At 40.5% G+C, this 21463-nt stretch overlaps 2 protein-coding genes across 4 annotated transcripts in view; one reads left to right on the top strand and one right to left on the bottom strand.

The window, feature by feature from the left end:
- PDS5A (PDS5 cohesin associated factor A) overlaps positions 1-7551 on the top strand; it is a 75688-nt gene extending 68137 nt beyond the window's left edge. The window contains exons 30-33 of one of the 2 annotated variants that reach the window (XM_038136326.1): positions 527-666; positions 1685-1790; positions 4219-4571; positions 6346-7551. In XM_038136326.1, the coding sequence (XP_037992254.1) occupies positions 527-666; positions 1685-1790; positions 4219-4571; positions 6346-6349 (603 nt within the window). In that variant the 3' untranslated portion in view covers positions 6350-7551. Of the gene's footprint in view, positions 1-526; positions 667-1684; positions 1791-4218; positions 4572-5627; positions 6321-6345 lie in introns of those variants that run through there. The other variant, XM_038136327.1, reaches the window with a different exon arrangement.
- Positions 7552-13242: 5691 nt separating this feature from the next.
- Positions 13243-21463, bottom strand: part of UBE2K (ubiquitin conjugating enzyme E2 K) — a 44759-nt gene continuing 36538 nt past the window's right edge. For both annotated transcript variants that reach the window (XM_038136329.1, XM_038136330.1), the window contains 2 exons: positions 19922-20050; positions 13243-19558 (listed from right to left, as the gene is read on the bottom strand). In XM_038136329.1, coding sequence (XP_037992257.1) covers positions 19484-19558; positions 19922-20050 — 204 coding nt within the window. In that variant the 3' untranslated portion in view covers positions 13243-19483. The remainder of the gene's footprint in view (positions 19559-19921; positions 20051-21463) is intronic.

The raw sequence follows: 21463 nt of genomic DNA, 5'->3' as shown, positions 1-21463 counted from the left end.
CAAAAGCAGATTCGCAGAGTACCCAAAAGTCTTACAGCACCCAAAGTTTGCTACCCTCCATATACAGGGCCAAGGTTGTCCATAAGGCCAAGGGCAGTTGATCTAGAAAGATCCTGTAATTCCCTGTGGCATGATGCATTGCTGATAGTGTCCTGGCTGGGTGATCAGTAGTAGACTCCCACAACAATATCAGCTTTATTTGCTTTCCCATTCCTCCTTACCAGAGGCTCTCAACTCTAATATTGCCTAACATTTTGGCTTTTGTTGAGACTGCTCCAGCTGTTATGTCTTCAAAGCATGCAAGAGAGAAGAGCAGTTGATGAAGTGCTTTTAAATTACAAGAAGTAAAAGGATAAACAATGTTTTTAAAGAAAAGCTAAAAGTAAAGTTTAGTAGCTCTAAACGGATGGCATTGTGATCAAGACTGTTATCCCATGAATTTTTAAATAATCAAGCAAAGGTTTGTAAAATTAAATTTGTATCTGAAGTTTTGCATTTTTTAAGATTTAAACTTTTTTTTTTTTAGCCAAAACCAACTGGGGTATTAGGCACAGTAAACAAACCATTATCTGCAACTGGAAGGAGACCATATATTAGGACTACAGGATCAGAGACTGGAAGCAGTGTAAACTCTGAGCTGAGCTCTTCTGCAGGAAACAGATCAAGGTATGGTAGTCCAACATTTGTTTCAGCAGCTCTTTACTTAATGTTCTCCACTGTGCTTGCAAGTTTTAGGACAGGAGATGATTTGCTGTGTGTGTTTACATTTTAGAAGAGTGTCCTTATTTTGTCCAATTTTAGAAAATGTAGTAGTTCTCAATAGGTAAAATCTCCATACTTGCTTTTTGGTGCAGTTTATGTCATTGATGTTTTGATGTATAAATTATGATTGATCCTGATGGAAACAAGAAACTTTCTTGTTATAGATGGAATATTCTGATCTGTGTAAGATTAAGGATGATAAAAAGAGCTTGTTGAAGCAGGCCAGGGTCTCAGTGAAAAGATGCAACATATGATGGTAATACTCAGTGTTTCTTCTAGCAAGCATTATTTTTATATGGATGTGGAGTTTTAAAATTTGTTGTAAATCTGGAGAAACAGTTTACACTTTCAGATTTTAACACTGTTTAATTTGGTTTGGAATTGATTACCTGACCAAAATACAGGGTTAAAGAAAGTAGAGAAAGTCAACTCCAGTTGCTACATTTCATAAGGCCAAAGGGAAGTATAACTGCGTTCAGAATTCATTCTGTAAAGTGTGCATGATATAAGTTGTAATAATGTTACTTTTTTTCTTTTTTTTTTCGTCTTCTGTGAAGTTGGGGCATTATTGGTGTTTATTATTCTTCACTACATTTTCCAGTATTGGCTCTTTCTATCTGGGAAAAGAACACAGCCTATTTTAGAGCTCTGGTTTTAAGTTTGCAAAAGTCATTATACAGTGGTGTGTCTGTGGTAAGGGATTTGGCTCAATGACCAGCCCGTTCCTTTCAGACCTTTCCCAGTTCTGGGAAAGAAAATACGTGTGTGGACTCTGGCAAATTCAATTGTTTTTAAACTAATTTAGCCTATTGCATTGATTCCCCTTCCCCCTCACCCTCTTTTCTTTAGCCCAAATAATTCCAAACATTTTTCTTCTTTTCTGTATATTTTTGGTTTATTATGTCTTCCATGATGTTCCCAGGGAACAAAGTTCAGATATATCAGAAACCGGAGTCAGTGAAAATGATGAAAATCCCGTGAGGATTATTTCAGTCACACCAGCAAAGACAGAACCTGTGAAAAACAAGGTATGTCTAGGGATTTTATGGACTTATGTCTGAAATAAGTTTGATGTTGGGGTTTTTTCAGTACACATCATTGCAGGGGGTCTCTGAGGAGCTGGTAACATCCAGTTTCATTTCATATAGTTGTGTCTGTTTCCCAGCCTGACAGAGGACCCCATATCTTTACAACAGCCATTTACTTTATCCAGAGTAATTTATAGCTCGTGTTTGAATGGACTTTATTTTTCTTCTCTAAAATTCCAAAGTATTCCCACATTCATTCTGCATTTTGCAGTATAAGTAACAGTGAGCCTGGGATACAGAGTGAAAATTCACACCTGTAGTAGCTTCAACTGAAATTACTGCCAAGAAAGCGTCACGTGGTCCTACGGCATGAAATAGACATCTAACCCACCTAAAATCTTAATTAAACTATTAAAATATATTGTATGGTTCACCCCCCTTTCATTAAAGAGAGAACACCATGTGTGAATCATAAAGATTTTTTAACTTCTAAAACATACAATAGCACGAATTTTAACACAGTTGAGTCCTGCACCTGGGACAGATTAAACTCAAGCAGCTGTACAACATGCTGGGATCTGCCTGGCTGGGAAGGACCTGGAGACCATCCCCAGTGGATAACCAACAGAGCATGAGCTGGCTGTGTGCCTTGGCTGCAGTGAGGACAGCAAGCTGTGTCCTGAGTAGTCAGCAGATAGAGGGATGTGGTTATTCCACCCCATTTGGCATTCATTAGGCCATACCTGGAGTACTGTGTCCCCCCAGTTTGATGCAGATACTGAAAAACTGGAGGGAGCCTTGCAGGGGGCACCAAGATGATTAAGGCATGGAAAAGTTGCTGTGTGAAGAAAGATTTGAAGTGTTGGGTTTGTTCAGCTCAGAGAAAAGAAGCCTTAGAGACGATCAATCAGTCTTTCAGCATCTACAAGGTATTTATGGAAAAGATGGATCGAAAGAAGTATTCTCAAGGCTGCTTGCTGGAAGGACAAAAGGCTACTGGAAGAAGTTGCTTCAGGGGAAATTCTGTCTGAATGCAGGCAGGAAAAAAAATACAAAAAAACCCCAAAACACTGTGGAGAAATTCAAACACTGGAACAGACTGTCCAGAAAAGTGGTGGATTATCAGTGTTCATGGCTCGACTTGTCAAGGCCCTGGATACTGAGGCCCCACTGTCAACAGGTTTGACAAGATGATTTTCAAAGATCACTTCCAACCTAGATGATTCTGTGATTTAAAGTAGGTTTTTGTAATAATGTAGGGATACATAGATGATTTAGGCTTTTTAAAAAGTTGTATATCTGCTTAATCTCTTTTTATTAGATGAAATCAGAGTAATAAGCAGGTGTTTTGGATTTGTATCATCACATAGAAAAGTTAGGCAAAGCACATATAAAGTAAATCTTCAAAAATGCTTTCTAGGTTCTTGAAGGTGAAATTTCAGAGAATCTGTAAAGTTCATATGAACAGCAACTGTGTCTTCTGTGAAGCTGCTGGAACAGTAGTGAAGGTTATAGAGATTGCCTGACTCATTTGAACACATAAGAAATAATAGTAGAATATTTAACAAAAAAAGTCCTTTGTTCAGATACAACACTTAGAATAGTGGCTTTGGTTTGTTGGAAATTGGTGACTCATCCCAGCCATGCTTCTTCAGTATCCTTTTCTCTGCCCCTTCTCCAGCTGCTTTAGGAGTCAGTGTTCAAATGAAGGCTTAGCATCCAGTTGCTTCCTCTTTGATTCCATATGGATATTGCTCTCTGTAGAGAAGTACATTCCTAACCCTTTTTGTTCCACATATACAGACACCTCTTCATGGTATTTAATCACTTCATTACCTTGTTCAGAGTGTTGAGAAGAACATGCATGTAGGCCATACCTGCTCAGACATGACGAAGAATTAACAAACACAGCAAGTTGCATTTTTGGTGTGATCTTACTACTTTATTCCCTTGGGTTTTTCTTTACTGGCACTTAGGTCTTCAGTAAACTGCACCTTTACTGAATGGTGGTCTCAAAATTTGCATGTATGGAAGTAAATAGTAAATACTGCTGGTATTGAAATAATTCTGTCGCTCCTCAGTTTTCTTTTGTCATGTGACAAAGAGACAGTAAAAGGAACTTGTCCAGAAAAATGATAATGGGAGGAGCTCATAAAGATAATTATTCTTACTGTAATCTCTCTCACACCACTGAAAGATAGATTAGCTGCAGTTACTAACATTATACACAATGTAGAAAATGTTTTTGCAAGGATAAGGTCCAAAATCCCATTTAGTAAAACTTACTGCTAGGTCTAAAACCATGTGATGTGTTTTCATAACTGCACTTAAAATTTTAAAAACTCGTGTTTCTGATGGAAGGAGGTAACAGTTTGGGTTTGTCTTTGGGAATCTTATTTTCTTCACATTCATGATTTTTATTTCCTAGGAGATTAATTCTGATCAGACAACACAAGGAAATAGCACTGAACGTGGGAAAAAAAGAACAGCAGCAGCATCTGGAACTGAGAATATTCATCAAAAAACAGAAGAAAAAAGTGTAGAAGAAACAGGCCCATCGCTTGCGGCAAAAACCAGAAGAGGGCGACCAACCAAACCAGAACCTCAGGGTACCACTGCAAAAAACGAGGAAACAAACAAACCACCTGTCAGGGGAAGGAAGAGGGCAGCCACCAACCAAGAAGGTCCAGGGAGTTTAGAGGCAGGTAATGCCAAAGCACCAAAACAGCAAGACACAGCAAAAAAGCCAGCAGCAGCACAGAGACAAATTGATCTGCAGAGGTAAAAAGAAATAATTAAATACCTGGGCTGGGGGGTGGTCCTTTCCTGTCTCAAGTCAGACCCTGAGTTTACAATTACAGCAGACCTAGCATAGTTAAGGGCACAACTGAACCACTGCAGATGTTGCAACCATGTGTTGCATTGAGTTCTATTTTTCAAAGTACCTGGGCAGCTGGAATTGGAGAAATTAATTTGTTTGGTCAGAACAGGATAAACTTAACCTGTTTTCACCAAATGTTATTTTTATGCATCCTGGTTCCCCTTCCTAGAATTGCTGTCTAAAGGAACTAAGAGTCGATGGTGTTTCAGTGCATTCATTAATGCGAGGCTCACTGGCATTTGGCTACTCTGTGCCTCCCTTCAGTGTAGCAAAGACTTGGAAACTGACTGTCTTTAGTGCACAGGAAAATTTGTAATGCCAACTGTAGCTATTTTCTGGTATTTTGGGTCTGTGCCTGTTTTAATGTTAGCAGTGCTGTAATGTCTGTTTTAAGTAACTGAAAATTAACATTTGGAACTTTGTGAACTACAAAACAGCTTTTGGATGATAATCTGGGCTACTTTAGTGTTTAAGCATGTTGACTTGGTTTGCAATACAAGCAATTCATAATGAGCATTAACACGAGAAGTTTGTGTTGCTGGACCTGGTACATAATTAATGCCTGAGTGTCCAAAGTGGGAGAGCAATAAGGTCTGCAAACCAGTGTGCTGTAAGAAATCACAGATGAATATAAAGGAAGGAAGAATCATTGGAATAGCTTCTTTCTAGATATTTGTAAGTTGAAGATCTTGCAGAGAACCTTGAACAAAAATAGTTTTACCTTTTCTTCTCAGAGTAAGCTTTATACACCAGTAAAATGGTCTGTCTGTCAAGAGTGTAATATTTGTGTAGTGCCTTGCAATGCTTGTTTAATATGTCAAATTTCTTCAAGTCTTCAGAACAAACTGTACTATCCATAGCCTTTAATAAGCTACTGTATCAGATAACATCTTTAAAATGTGTAATATCTCAGTGTTTCTTGGACAAAATACCAAAACATTGTTAACATTTTTCAGAAGCCAGGTGCTTGGAAGTGATGGAGATTCACTGTTGGAGATAGACTCAAGTTCAGAATGCTCTCAAAATGCAATGGATCTTTTTAAGGCCTGTGGGAGCAGCCAGGAAGATACTGAGGATACAGAGATAGCAGAGGGAGGCTTCCTTAAGGTGTAGCAGGCATCTTATATAGGACAATTCTCTGTTTTTACTTCTTTATTGTAGTTTATACAGTGAGAATTCAAAGAAATTTATGTGTAAAAAATGCTCTGTCTAATAGGTTTTTTGCTTTTAAGTAGACATGTACAAGTTACTGTAAATACTGGGAAAGCATTTGAAGTAGTGCTTCTTCTGAGGCAAAATGGGCTATTTTTATAAACCTTGGTAATTACAGTTAATTAGATCAAGTTACTGTTCTTAATCTCTGATTCCAGTGAAAGCAGGGGATAACTGTTTATATTTATGCTGAAAAAACATTACTTGGTATGGAATTATAAAATGCACAATTCAAGTAGTTTCAAGTTTATCAGGAAGTTGTGCTGTGCAATGAGGAAGTTCCATTGTATTTAATTAATTATGTAATTGTTAAGAAGATACAAGATGGAGTTGGAAGAATCACAGTACAAAGAGTGTAAAAGCTAAAATCTAAACAATATTTGGTAGAATTTTGATTCAGAATCACTTGTCATTTCCATGTCCTTACAATTAACTGTCATTTCCTTTTCTCCCCTCATGAAGGTAAAAAGAAAACTTGCTCGAAAAGGGAGGAGATGAAGGCCAAATAAAGGCATGCTCCAAGCTTCTGCAAAAACTAGGATTCAGAAATTTCCTGTACAGGAACTGAAATTACTTCAAAACACACAGCTTTCAGCTCTGAAACCAGAAGGAAAACTATGCTTCCCTTTCACATGAAATTAATCCTTCTCAATGGAAATGTAAAGCAGAAACTCTTGAGAAAGAGGCTAAAAGCATCTGTACTTATTTCCCCAGAGACTTTTTTTATGAAAAGTCAATAATTAAGCAAATTGCTTAACACTTGGTTCCAGTTCCTGCATTCTGGAGTTTAAAAGTGTATTTACACCATTAACTTTCATGCTGCATTTTTTTTTAAGGAAGTCAGAGAAGGTCCTTACACTGACATTGAAAATTCATGATCCTAGAGCCAGGTATTCCCATGTTTCACAGAAAGGTAGAAGTCTACTGAATGGATTTTAAACAAGACTAGAGGAAAATAAAAAATCACAAAACTTTTTTTTTTTTTTGCTTTACTTTTGGAGACTGTTTTATGTATAATTCTTTCTGCCTGCCTACTTTTCTGCAAAAATAAGATGTACAGATTTCAGTTCCCTGCTATGAAAAGTCATGTGGTGGCAATTTTATAAATGTTGCTTTCTGATTTTTATCAGAGTGGGAAAGTAATCACTTAAAATTGTTATTAATTCGCAAGTAGACATTTCATTTTTTAATTTTCCCTCCATTTTAGTTTAATATAATTTGCAATAAATGTACATATTGATGTTTGTTTTATAAAAACATATATCACTTTTAAGTGTTTTTACTCCTGCGGTTCTGTTGGAATATTCTAAATTTTAAAGGAGTAAAGACAGTCCAGCATTTGATTTTATAATGTTTGTCACCAGATTTTTATTATTGATGTAAAGAAAAAAAAAATCAGTTTTTAAAAATAGTTGGACTTTGGCAGCTTTGTAAGGAAAGTTGGAAATGTTTAGGATTGCTCTCAATTTTAAGCATTGTGCTGATTGGAAGTAAGTCTGTTTCGCATTTTGTCTTCCTGTCCAGGCTCATTTTTTAATGTTTATTTTAGAAGATTGTTGCATCAATATTATGTTTCCTGGCATTGTTCAGCATAGATGCAGTGTACACTTTTATGTACACATGATCATATTTAAGTTTGTTGCATAAAATAAACGCTTCTAGGTGTCACGTGGCAGTCTTCTTCTAATTTTTTTTTCCTTTCACAGAAAACTTCATTGCTGTATCTGTACACGGGCTTGGGCAGTCACAGAAGTTCTGTACAGAGTAAGGAGCTGTAATGCAGGCAGTGATGTAGTTAAAAAGTTACAGTTTTGAGGCGAAGTGACATTGCTTTATCTTGTGGAGGGGGTTGGGTTGCTGTGCACAGTGGCAGTGAAGAATTTGCTTTGCTTCCCACTGCCTCAGTTCCCCGTTTCTCTTCTGCAAATTGTTTTGCAATCCCTTGATTCATATAGAAGAGCTGGATACTGCTGGCATTGGTTGGGGATTGCTTGTGCTCCTAGAATGGGTTGGGTGCAGTTTTGTGCTCTTCAGCATGACTTAAGTCTCTCTTAGCAAGTGTGTACAGCTGGTGTTATTTTTCTTCTGTAACAGGAAATCAGGCTTTGTGCATGAAGCAGTGTGTGCAGCTCCCCTTCCAAAGCAACCTGCAGTGCTTTGACCTGAAGGATTTGAAATGCTTTTGACAGAGAGGAGATGTTAAAATCATTGATTTACACATCTATCAGAGGTTTGATGTCTAAAACTGAAATAATTTCACAAAGTGGATTTACTGATTGTAATGCAGTTTCTTTTTAGTGCTCTGGTCAAATACTTCCCTCTCATGAAAGTTAGAGTGTTTTGGTTTAAACTAATTTTAAAATGTTTTAGTTCAAAGTTTTCTGGTGCTACCTGAAAAAAAACTTGCCTTTTCTTAGAAATGAGTTCTGGTACTTAGTGATCTGGTACTTTACAGTGATCTGAAATCTGGGCTTGACAAGTCTTGCAAACAGTTCAGATTTATTTCCAAAAGCTTTGTTTTTTATGAAGTGGATAATTATTGGGTTTTTTTCCTTTTTATCTTCTTTGGTCAGTTGTTAATGAGTTACAATGTCACATTACTCAGTGAATCATAATAGAATGATGTAGGTTAGAGGAGGTTTCTGGAGGTTCACTCCATGCTCAGAGCATGGTTTTCAATTGTCTTTCTCCAGATGGAATTATGTTGAGGGTTTTTCTGTTTGTTTTTTGTTGGGTTTTTTTTTAACATGGACATTTGAGTTATTTCCATATGCTGATTATCAGTAGAGTCAGTTGGTGCATTCACGTAGCAAATGATGGCTATTCAGCCTAGGTGAGAATGGAACAGAAGGCTAGGATTTTTTGGATTTGTGTTTGGTTGAGTCCTCTCCATCCCCCCAAAGCTGTTGAGAGAATGGCCCTGGTGGTTATATGCATGGGCATACTGGGCTGAGCCAGAATGCAGCTTACAAGAGCTACCAGAAGGGTGGCCCCAGTGGCTCTTCCAGAGCTTGCCCCACCCAAGGCTGTGCCCAGAGTCCCCCTGCCTGCCCCTTCCCTCGCCGCAGCCCTGGGAGCTGCTGGGAGCTGCCCCAGCCATGGTGGGCACCGCTGTGCCAGAGCTGCAGCCCGGGCCAGGGCCCTGAGCACTGACAGCACAGGAGCAGCCTGGAGAGCCAGGGCAGAGAGCACAGCCCACTCTGACACAGATGTAATTGATGCATTGCCAGTGCTGCTGAGCCCTTAAAATGAAGAGCTGTTAAAGAGTAATGACTACAAAACTCTGTAATTGAAGGCAAAGTATTTCAAAGAAAAGGAGGGTGGCGTGGGGGGTGTGTGTGGCTTGGCCATCTATCAGTTTACAAATATTGTACATAAGAGTGGGGATTCTCCCATTATAATAATAAGGGAACTGATGCTCAGAGTTCTTCACTTGTTAATGTGCAGTTAATAGGAAGCCTGATAAAACCCAGTCTTTATGGCTTTTTACCAGTGCAGGATTTAACATTCAGAGGTTTCACATTCAGTTACATAGTTACAGCCAAGTTCTTGTACTCTTTAAGTTCCCATCTTCATTAAAGTCTGGCTGTGTTTCTTAGTAGATATACATTTATTTCTGTTTTTTTCTGTCTTCTGATGCCTGGACTGCACAGCTTTAGTCACAGTAAGACAGGAAAGCTGTTCTGAGAACATGCTTTGTAATGTACTAAATTAAACCTCTGCCACTCAACAAAACGGAGTAGTTGTTTTGGATAAAAAAATAATGTTGTCTAGAGCAATCTTAAACAGGAGAAACTCCACTACAAACACTACAAACCTTTTCTGCACTACAAACACTACAAACCTTTTCTGCACGTGCTGACGAGCCCTCTAAGTTTTAAAACTGATAAATAACAAAATGTCATCTAAAATGTGCTTCCAGCTGGTAGATACTTAGCGCTCATTGTTGGACCAAGTTCAGCATCAGGCTGGCCCTTGAATGTCAAGTTAACTGATGGAGCTGTAACAGCTGAACTGTTTCCTCTAAAGATCAAGAAAGATTTGGGATCACTGAACATTTGCAATACACAGGAAAGTTGCTGCTTAAAGAAATCATCCATGTGGATCCTGTTTCTCTTGCCTTTGGGTTTCATTTTTGTCTTTATCAGCAGTAATAGTTCTGTTTGTGCCTGAAAATCAAATCTCAAACTGGTGCTCAGGGAAATACCCAAACTAAGGAAGCTGGGCTATGGAGTCTGCTTGCCAGCCTGGCTGCAGGTGCACTGAGCTGATAACCAGCATTAGTCACAGAGCGGCTGGTCTCAGCCCTGGGCACTGTCTGGGTGCAGGAACACATTTGCACAGGCAGCAGCAAGGTGTTCAAAAGCAGGGACAGCAAAGTCCTGTACAGCAGCAGTTTGTGTCCCTTGAAGGCTTCCCCTGCTTGAATTTCTGACAGGAAGGAATCATCGTGCTGATGAGTACCCTGGGTATTCAGATGGCCAGAAGGAAGCTCAAACAATACTATAAAATACTCTTAAACTTCAAAGACCAACAGTAGCTTCCATTCCTGAAGAGTTTTTTAATCCACACATTCTGTGGACGGATTTGCCTCAGTTCCTCAAAGACAGAAAACAAGACAGAAGTTCCTCTGAAGCAGAACTTGGAAGTGGTTGCTGACAGCCTGTCCCTTCCTAGCTGCACAGCCTGAGTCAGGAGAGTGGATCCAGGATGTCCTTTTATTTCTAAATGAGAGACCAAAGCAGGTGTTAGAGCCAGTACTCCCATGAGAGATTCCTTAGCACCAAGTCAGTGTGGTGACCCACAGGATGACTACTTCCACAAATCACTCCCTAGTATACTTCAGATTCAGAATGAGAACATCTTTGACTTGGGGGAGCTTTCCAGCCCTATTTTTTTGCAGTCTGAAAGGAGATGAGCAAGTTTTTGGCATGTGCACCTGCTTGTAAAGAGGTGAGTGGAGCAGAGCCAAAGGCTTGTTGCAGTTCAGAGCTCCTCCCTGAGGCCGAGAAAACCGCAGGCACAGCCCCATGGACTCGGGCAGGTGGTGGGAGCAGCTCTGCAGCCCAGCTCGCTCAGCATCACGCGTGCTGGAGATGTGGAACGTGATCCTCGCAGCCCTGGTGTCACACCAGCAAAGGGCACCATTGGAACAAATCCTCCTGCATCTATTGGGAAGACCTTTCTGACTCGCAGCAGAGCATCTTCTCTCCGCCTAGGGAAAGCCCTGACATTTTAACCAGGACTCGGCCTGCAGTGGCTGGGCCAACAGGAGGAAGTCAGGCTCATGGTGACCCCTTCAGAAATGACTAGGGAGCCATTCAGCTTTGAACCTGGTGGAGTCATCACCAGCTGTGCAGCTCTGTCCACGGTCAGCAGAACTGCGACCTCCATGGGCAGCACAAGTGGCTGGTACAGCTGAGTCTTGTGTTGCTTGGTGAGGAGGGACAGCCATGAGGAGACATCTGCTTTTCGCTGGGAGCACAGAGGTTATCCAAGCCAATTTGTAAAAACTCACTTAGGTCATGCTGGCAGCAGCGTAGTCTCAGCAATGTGCCAGCTCAGGCAAAAAGCCTGACCAAATAGCTCTGGAAGACTGAGCACCCTCCCATAGCCCTGCCAGCCTCAGGAGTTCAGATGTGTGTTCATAGTGCCGCAAGCTGGACAGGCTCCAGAACAAGAAATGCGTGTTCTGCTTCTTCATTTGGGCATTTAATTCTCTCATTGCCCTGGAAGCAGGAATTGATGTGTTGACTCTGCTGCACCAAAACTCTTGAAGGAAGAGATGGAAGGTAATTGTGGCTGTTTCTTTGGTGTTGGGTCCAGTGGCTGTAAAGGAAGTTGGGAGTCACGGCGTGCACGGTGTCTGCCCCCAAACCAGAAACAAGCTGGGCTTATGCTGATGGCAGAGGTCTGAGCCATCAGTCTCCTCTGGACTATTACAAGACATGACAGGAGATCCAGCATGCCCCCATGCAGAAATAGGGTGTATTTTTAATCCTTTCTAGTTTCCACACATGTAGGAAACACCAAACCCTCACAGCCTGCACATAGGACATCGTGATGGCATTCACAGCAGTCCCGGTGTGTTTGACCATGCTGTGGTATCTCTGGCTCTCCAAGTTACAGACACCTTCCTGGTGAGATCGTCCTTCAGAGTGTATCTATTGTGTAAATACCTAAATAGGAAATAGAGCCAGAGGTACATCCCTGGAGAAATTAATGGAAATTGGAAAATTTTCCTGCTTCCAGGCTAAACTTTTTCCCAACCAATTAATACCAACCTGCAATCACATCCCTTGTAGGTGACTGGTCACAGCAAAACACCCGTCACTGCATCCACTCCCTCACCCTGCCAGCTTGGCCGTAGGCTTCTGCTCTCTGGAGCTTTTCTCGTGCCTGTGGAGAGGGGGATGGGCCCTGCCAGTGCTGTGGCACCGCTTCTTCCCCACTGCCTCGCTCCATCTCCTTACACACTTTCTCCAAGCACGTGGGGTCTGACCAGCACACCATTTTCCCATGGAACCACTTTGTATGTGGGGCAGTTCGGCCATTTTTGAGGGCACCTCTATCCCCAGAGCTACAATCAGAGGCACGGGGGCCTTCTGTTAAATTTACTAAGACAGATTTGCCAACTTCCTCAGAGCTCACGAACTCAAGCCTGTTTTTCATGTGGTCACTCTTCAGCCTTGTGCTGATGGAAATTTAAAGCTGTGGCGATGACAGGATTTCCAGTGCCCGCTCTTTGTTACACTGGCTGCGGTGTGAAATGGGACCAACCAGCTCTGCTTTTGAACCAAAATCTCCCTTGGTGCATAACTGGCTCCTATTTTAGAAGGCTGTAACCAGCAAAATGTTCCTCCAAGAAAGGCACCTTCCCACCCACCTCTGCACCTGGGCAGGAGGTAGAAGTATAAAAACGGGGAAAGGCAGCTTTGCCCTGATGCAGTAATGTGGCTCAGCTGCAGGGAACTTCCCAAGCCTCTCAGGGTCAGCAGGAGCTTTGACTATTCACCATCATGATGCTTTTAAACTGCAGTTGTGAGAAGAGCTTTTGGGAAAGACAAAGGGAAGAGACCATGGCACTGTCCCTCTCCCCACCCACCACAGGCGCAGGGGGCCTCAAGCCTGTGCTCTGCAGCGTTTGCGAGCAAAGGCAGCTGCGCATAGAGGACTTGGGCTGCTAAAGGGGTCTGGTGGCTCAGGTATCATCATCACAAAACAGATCCTCTCCCATCTCCCCCTGCCCCCCCCCCATATTTTCCTCACCAATTCCTCCCAGCCAATTACCCTTTATTTTATACCAGGCTGTCATAAACCCACCTAAAGAATTAATGTATTTCAACACAAAGCAGCCACTAAGTGAAGCAATGTAATTTATTTGACATTATATCAGACACGGGTGCTCCAGATCCAGACTTGACCTTAAAAACAATTTAAAATCCTGGATTTGCTGTATTGGAGGTATCAGTTACCCGTCTGAGAGCCAAATGTGTCAGTATTACAGCCACTGAAACAGAAAACTAAGTACAGGACAAGTCAAGCTAGCAAGCACCATCAGTCCATATCAGCTGTGAACTCGCTTCCAGTTTTGGGGTGCTGGAAGAAACGACAAGGCTGTTGGACAACTTCACAAATATTTCAGAATAAAGCAGCTCTCAGTTACTCATGTCAGTGTCTAACTACATGAACTGGGGAAATTGTACTTTTTTTTTTTTACTCTGAATTAATGTCAGGCTAAGACCTGCAGGAGAGGGACTGGGGAGTGCTCCCTCTCCCTCACCCCTCTTAAAGAATGAGGTACCACAATACGACACAGCTCCTGATGACAGTAAAATTAAACAAAAACCCAAACAACATCTTACACCATAAAACAGGGCAGCACTATCCCAGCTGGCAGAGCCTGCCCAGAAACCTGCAAAGCTTGCCCAGGGCCAAACACGCACCTGAAGCTGGATGCAGATCTGAACCACAGTATTACAACCAGCTCCACAGCAAACTCTCTGCTCGTTGCTTCAGCTGCGCAGCCGCTGCCTTCAAATCGCTTTACTCCATTCAACAAACGTTGACAAATGCCAAAAAAGTGAAGCTGTGCTGGTAGTAAATCCATAATCATCATCCCTCCTAGATTCTTCTAGAGCCGAGTGGCAGGGCAGTGCCATTAGCTACCAGGCTGTCACCTCCCTGTGCATGAACCAACTGCAGTTTGAGGTACACAGTTTAAAATGTACAAAGATGACATGAACGTAAGCAGTGCAGGGAAATCCAGAGAGAACTTTTCCTCTGTGTTACTGACTTTGTCTCTTCAGATGCAGCCTTTGAAAGGAGACAAGAGGTGCTGCAGGATGGTCAGGCCATCACGGGAGGCAGTCCTGGTTGAAATAACACACGCTTCCATTACACAACTTCTATTTACACAATTTTCTTCTTCAAAAATTTTTAATGTGCACCATGAAAATGATCATTCCTTTCTCTCTTGTTACTGACATGGAGGCAGTAGACCCTGTGATCTTAAAACAATCTGAATTACTAGAAATAAAATGAAAACTGTTTTCAGGGAAACATGCATTTATTGTTAAGCATTCCCAGTGAAAAATCAACATCTTTTAAAATGTGTGTTTATTTAAAAAATCATTTGTTTACAAAAGTGTTTGTGTAGCTTTTATTTTCAAGACAAAAACATTGATGCTGCATTCCAGCCTCCCCACCCCTGTTCCACCTCCACAGGAAGTCTGGTGCTCAGGAACCAACCTCCTGCAGTACTTATAGGTAAATATTTATTTACTAGAAAAGTCAGAATTTAGGATGGAAAAGGTAAGTGAAAAGCAGAGCTCTTCAGCAGTTGACATCAGCATTCCTATGATGGCAGCCTTCTTCAGACACTGCAGCAGAGCAGCAGCCGTGGCACACCAGACAAGCACAGCACTGTCACAGTACATTTCCTCCTCTGTCGAGCCGTGATCTGAACTTACAGCAGCGATGAAGGGCTCAGCACTACGAGCAGCCCCAGAGCCAGTGTGATGCCCACAAAGCAGGTAACAGCACAGCTCCAACAGCACAGCACAGTACAGGGTCAATGATTCACAAGGGTTTGTCCAGTGAGAACAAATCCAAAGTCAGGTTGCTGCCAACAGAGCACTGCAGCTGGAATAACCAAGCCAGAAGCCAAATGCATTGACGACAGTTGGTCTTGTGAGTCTGATGATGAATCAGCTGATCGCACAAAAACCACAAGCAGGAAGAGCTACCTACATCATTCACGGATAGGTTTGGAACAGATAAGAAAACTAGCAAGAAAGAAGTGATTGCCCCTTTGCCTAGCCCTAGGAGAAAGCTGTGCCTGGAAAACGAGGATGGTAACACTGAAAATATCCATTTCATCTTCCCAGAAGAGGCTTGACTTTCAAGCATCTTGACTTTCATGCTTCAGTTCCACGATGCAACAGATGCTGAGGAAATGCACTTTTGCTATCTCTTGTTGAGCCAGCTGCTCATCAAAACCATACAAAACTAAGCACCTGGTCATGAATCAGTGTCCCCACTCACCAGCTCCATCAACAAAACAGAGCAGGGGAGGACACCTCATCTTCTCATTGCCTCTGCTCATCAGCATTTAAGTGAAACCAATTTATTTGCTAAATAACTTAACGTTTCCCACTTCAGGCAAGCCTTCAAGTCTAAGCCAGCTTTTGGTGATGTTTCAGAAGGGAACAAGGGACATGCACGGTTGACTTCCCCTGCACTAAAAACAGAACTTCCCAACACAGTGCATGACCAATGCAGTAAACAAGAACTCACTTGAATCTGTGTTTTGATTTCCCCCCACTCCCCTTCTCCCTTCCCAAATGACATAAGCTCTGAAGTGCCTAGTCTGAGTCACAGCTGTTAGGCTTAAATTTGCATAGTTTAAACGTTTCTGTTACCCACACCATCTAATGCAGATTTGGTGTTACAAGGTAAGATTCTTTCTGGCTATTTAATTCCTCCTTTCAGACAACAACAAAAAAAGTTTCTATATTCCTTATGTCAGTGTTCCAATACTAATTTACATGGAAAACAGTTGAATACAGTGATAATTAGAAAAAAAACTAAGACATATTCATACACCAGTAGTACCTAATTGCTCATAAATACTACCGAACCAATTATAGTCAAGGCCCCATGTACTCTGTTGCAAGCTTTAAATAAAATAGTAAAAAAAAAGTTTGGAGTATGCAGAATGCACTAAATTATGCATCTTTCCAGGATATGTTCCTAGGTTTTTTGTCTCCAAAATGCACCAATTTGTCACACTGAGAACAGAGTTTGTCCACAGAAGGAATAGGAGGAATCTGTGAATTTGGCAAGGGGGTGGAATACAGTCAGGGCTTTTGGTACTCATGGGAAAATGGAGGCTTTTGGCAGCAGGAAACAGCGTTTTTCTACCTCTGAACAAAGCTGTACTTTGCTCTCGGAGGAATTGGGCAAGATAGGATAAACCACTCTGCTGGATGCATGTTAAAATGTTCAGCAGTGAAATCCAATGGATGCTCTGGTAATCCTTAAGTGTTATTACCAATACCTTGTTTAGAAAAACGGGGCCATTTAGACTTTGTTTCAAGCCATCTTCTGGCACAATAGAGGAAGACAATGCATGATTTATTTGTACTTAGCCACTGTACCCATGTTTCATGTTCTTGCTGCAAGGAGTGGTCAGTGTGCAGCCTGAGTCCACAGCTGGAGTGGGCTGCACGGCAACTCCACGTCTGTGAATGCACAGGGCCCTGAATATAGCGGTGTTCAGTGATACAGAAAACAGAACTACCATTTGTATGTACAATGTCTCTCAATGATAAGCTGAACACTAACAGCAAAATTCCTAGGGCTCAGCCCCAGCTGCAGTTAAACTAACCTTGTACAACATTATCCCTATATTCAACTCTGATAATTACCAAGAATACAAAAACATTCCTTATAAAGGAGTAACATGTCAAAATTCAGAGGGACTTCAGACCAAAGGTGTCTCCTTAATGCTGGGTGTCACTTTTCCTTCCCAGCTCACTTCTTGAGTAGCTTCCTGCCAGCACCTGAGCTAGCATTAAGCTACCGAGCACACGGATGGAGGGCAAAATCCAGAATCCAACATTTATATATAAGGGGGAAGGGGAAGACAAGTGTTTTGCAGTAGAGAAGAAAATGAGGTAACTTCATGAGTGAAGTAAAACTTAACAGGGCATTCTTTCAGAGGTGACTGTGCTCACCTAAGAACCTCTCTTCCCCCTCTCCCTGGCTTCCTTTATCACTTTACATACTGTTGGAGAAGCCTGCTGTTCTTAGGAGATTGGTCTTATGGAAAGACACGTTCAGAAGCCCGTTACTGAGAAGTTTTATGTCCCCGACAATGATTTCCAAGTTCTTTCTTTTGATAAATAGCAGCGAAGAACAAGGGAAAGTAGTCAGCAATTCATATTTACCACCAGGGTAAAAAAAAGGTGTTGATGTAATCAAGAAGTTCTTAGCCTGTATAACAGAAAAGACAGCAACTTGAGATTAACACAAGTAGCATTTTGCCAGTTTCCTACCGTCCCTGGTTTTCACTTAGCAAACCAGCTGAACAGTAGCAGCTTCTTGTTAAAAAAATAAATAAATATAAGGAAAGTCAAAACAACTCATTTCCTTTGGCATCATTGCAAATGATTTACACTAACTCAAGAAAACCCAAGAAAACTGATCACTGACTACACCTTAAAAAGCAGTAAGTATAAAGACTAAGCAAATGCATTTAGTATTGCACTGATATGAGTTCAAAGTATTTACTGTCTGTGCCCTGTTTTAAGTTTGAACACATCAGACAGAGCAGTACACGGAACACCCCAGAACTAGCCAGGTCTTGACAGCTCTGTTTTCTGGTTTTGTTCCCCTACTACTATGATCCAGGTATTTAACAGATACCATAATGTTCCTGATTTCATCTAGTATGAGTTATAAACAGACCATGAAGTGCAAAACCATTTCAATTTGTACTTCACAGCTCTAGAAAAACCCCAAGCGGGCATAGAGTTCCCCACCCCATTAATCCACAGCCTAGGAGAAAAAAAACCAAACCAAACCAAACCAGAACAAAACGAAAGAGTCATAGAAAAGATGACTGATACAGTACTCCATTATCCACAATCCCCACTTTCTAGTCTCAGGATTTCTCCGAACTTCCTTGTCAGATACACTCTCAAAAGTTAGCATCATATTCACAAAGACATTACAGCTCTCTTTAAATAGATGTACTAGTGTTTGAAGTTGCAAGACTAATAATTTTCAAGCTTTTGCACTCAGGATGAAATGTCATTTTAATACAAATAAAAAGACTGACTGTATGTACAAGCCAAGGTAAGATTTCAGTTCTCGTTTATCAGAAACATCAATCAAAAAAAAAGCTAAATTGAGAACACACTTCTACTTCTATGTGCATTTGAAGTATGTACAGTAAAAACACCAACACAGCCTCCATGTGTTAACCAGAGAAAAATGCAAGCAAGGATGAATTTTAAAGTACCTGGTAAGCAATCCTTAAACTGAAGCCCAAAATAAAGCTAGAAAACTGCTGCAAAAAACAGCTGATTGCATCATATCAAGTACTCAAAAAAAATTTTTTTTTTCATTCTCAGTATGCTGGAGAATCAGCTGTGCTCTCCTTCAAACCCTGTGAAATCATATTATCCAGAGAGTACTGAAGAACACTTTACAGCTATTTAAGACAAAAAATAAAACAAAAAAAAAAACCAAAAAACCAGGAAATTAAACCAGCTCCATCTTTTTGTGCTGTATTGAGGCATACTCCTTACATGATTGTGTAGAAAATATGATGGATGAAAATCACTACTGATAATTCAAAATATATATTTTTAAAGGGGAGCCTAGACTACTGCAATGGCACACATAATACCCACAGATGATGAAACATAATCAACAGTATGATGTAAGGGAGAGGAGAATCAGGTTTCCCAATTAATAAGCTAGAAAGAAAATGGTTCTGAATAGGTCACCATTTGGAACTTTGGGTAAGTCTTGAAAGTCTGTCAGGAAAAAAGTTACAAAAGCAATTGAGTATTTCAATGGTGCTCTCTTCAGCGACCCTACCTAATATGTCTATTAAGTACAAGCATGCAAATATAGGTCAATCCACAGGCACACAGGATCCATGTTAAAAACAGTAAGATAACTGTGATGAGTGGCACCAACAATTTTGATGACTAACACTCAAAATGTTGCTTTCTGAATTACTAAATCAAAATCCTGAAGCAAGTTCCTGCTAGTCTTTGTCACACTGCTAAACACTAAAGTAGGCATTGTTTTCCCCCATTATCTTAGCTGAGCTCAAAGAATTTTTACAATATTTAGTAAGAAAAAAAATTAAAGTATTTCCCCTTTTTAAATTTACACAGACGTTTAATTAGCTTTATTTACAGAGCGCTTTTTTTTCAGTCTCCAATAGTGCCTAGATAGCATCATCAGGCAAGAGTGCCAGTTTTGAAAGAGAATCTATATAGAATCCTAGGAATAACAGATGGTGATGCTCCTCCAGAAGGGGCAAGCTGGACTACAGAAGCAGCTCTCTCTATATGGCTCAGTTACTCAGGAGTAATTCTGTTGCAGTCTCTACATCCCATGATTTTGAAGACAAGGCCACTATTACTGCATTCTGCAATGAGAAAACAAAAGCAATCATACTTTCAGTGTGTGAACCTGCAGCTCCAAGAAGTGAAATGAAAAGTTCACAGAAAATCAAAACACATTAGTTTACCATCTCTTAAATCCCAACTAATAATTGATAGAAAAATTGTTTCAAAAAGGCAGGGGGAGCTCATAAGAGTTATCCGTAATGTAGTATTTTAAAACTTCAACTCTTAAAAATAATCAGCAAAATAGAATAATTGGACCTACACAACGTCATGAAAGTGGTGAATCTACTTTAGTAGATTCTGATGATACTGATGACTCCCTGTATTTATACACATAAATTTGTCCTGCCCTTACTGAAAATATTAGAGTTATTTCTACTTACCCTATCAAAGCCCATAGCACAGAGGTTTTCTATTTTTTTGGTGTATTCTGGACTAGAAACTGGTGCTCCAGCATACACATGTGCCCAAAGCCGAGCTGTCTGTTTAAACATTTCTGGATTTTGTTTGTACTACACAAAAGAGAGGGGGGAAAAGCAGAGAGTTAAAGCAGAAAGTCATCAATCCACCCAAACAGCAAGACAATATAGCAGATTGCAACCCATCAATCTTCCTATGATATCTTCCACAACGTTTCATACCGATCATGCTGCTATTCTTGAAGTAAATTTAGAGGTGAGGATTACACAAAGAGCAAACCTATGCAAGCACTTGATATAATGAGTTTGCCTTCAGGTTAAATGATGCACTACAGGTATTTGCTGTGCGCAGCCAGGTACTGCTCTCAATTGCACAGATCAAAGTAAAGTAGCTATATTTATATTCAGTATGACAGAGTACAAATTATTCCTATGTTAACATCTCCTGAACATGGTACTATGCACTGCTCTAATGCAATTCTCTAATCACTTCAAAATATATGTGGTTTTACACACTGCAAGTCGGCCTGCAGTTTTCCAGTCCCGGCCAATACTCTACTACTAGGCTTCTTCCTGAGAATGAGGATCTTAAACACACAGGTGACAGAAGAAGAGCTGAAAAATGGGTGAGCAAGTACAAAAAGCCAGGGAGCTGCAACTCTTCATGAAAGCTATTACTTACCAGGAAAAAAATCATATAGTATGTAACTATATTATTTTGTACCAATCTCACCACTAACCAGTTTTCTAATAAACAACAGACTGGACCATATTGCAGAGAATTTTTAGCGTAAGCCAAGAACTCAGCTGCCAAGAAAGTGGGTCATCTGTCATAAACTGTACTCAGAAAAGTTCAATGATTTTCCCATTTTAACAACTTTTGTATGCAATATCAAGTTTGTCTTAACAAAAACCTCTTCCCTTAGATCATCACTTTAATAAGACAAGATATTAGGAAATACATTTTGCAGATATTTAGGTACATTTTAAGGACAGAAACATGGCTGATTATCATTCTTAGACATTTTATTGTTACATGAAAATAACAATTAGATCTATAAAGCACAGGAAAATGCTGTACATTTCATTTTGCCTCTCCTACAACAACCCACACCAACTACACTGCTTTGTGTGCCTTGCCCACATCCCTGTAATTCTGAGCCACATGTCATAACTTGTATATTTACTATCTGGTGGCATTAATGGCATTGAAACAAACATGGGAGGCAATCTATTGTTGGAAATAAACCACTGTTATAAATACAGTGGTCTGTGACAAATGTCTTTTGGTGTAATGTTAAAAAAGAAGGATTAAGTTAAACACCAATAGCATCCTGAAGCACTATCTTCTTCTGCTCTTAAGAGATCTTCCCCAATTAATTTTTTTAAAATATTTTTGAGAACACTGCCAAGCCTGGAAAGCAACTAGCTGAAGTGCAAAAAATTAGTCATAATTGCATTTTACTCAGAACGAGCTTTCAGTGTTCTATTAATAGAATTACTTTA

This window comes from Motacilla alba, chromosome 4 (genome assembly GCF_015832195.1).
Source record: "Motacilla alba alba isolate MOTALB_02 chromosome 4, Motacilla_alba_V1.0_pri, whole genome shotgun sequence".
In the NCBI taxonomy this organism is placed as follows: Eukaryota; Metazoa; Chordata; class Aves; order Passeriformes; family Motacillidae; genus Motacilla; species Motacilla alba.
Note: the sequence above shows the minus strand (reverse complement) of the source record. Positions and strands in the feature narration are given on the sequence as shown.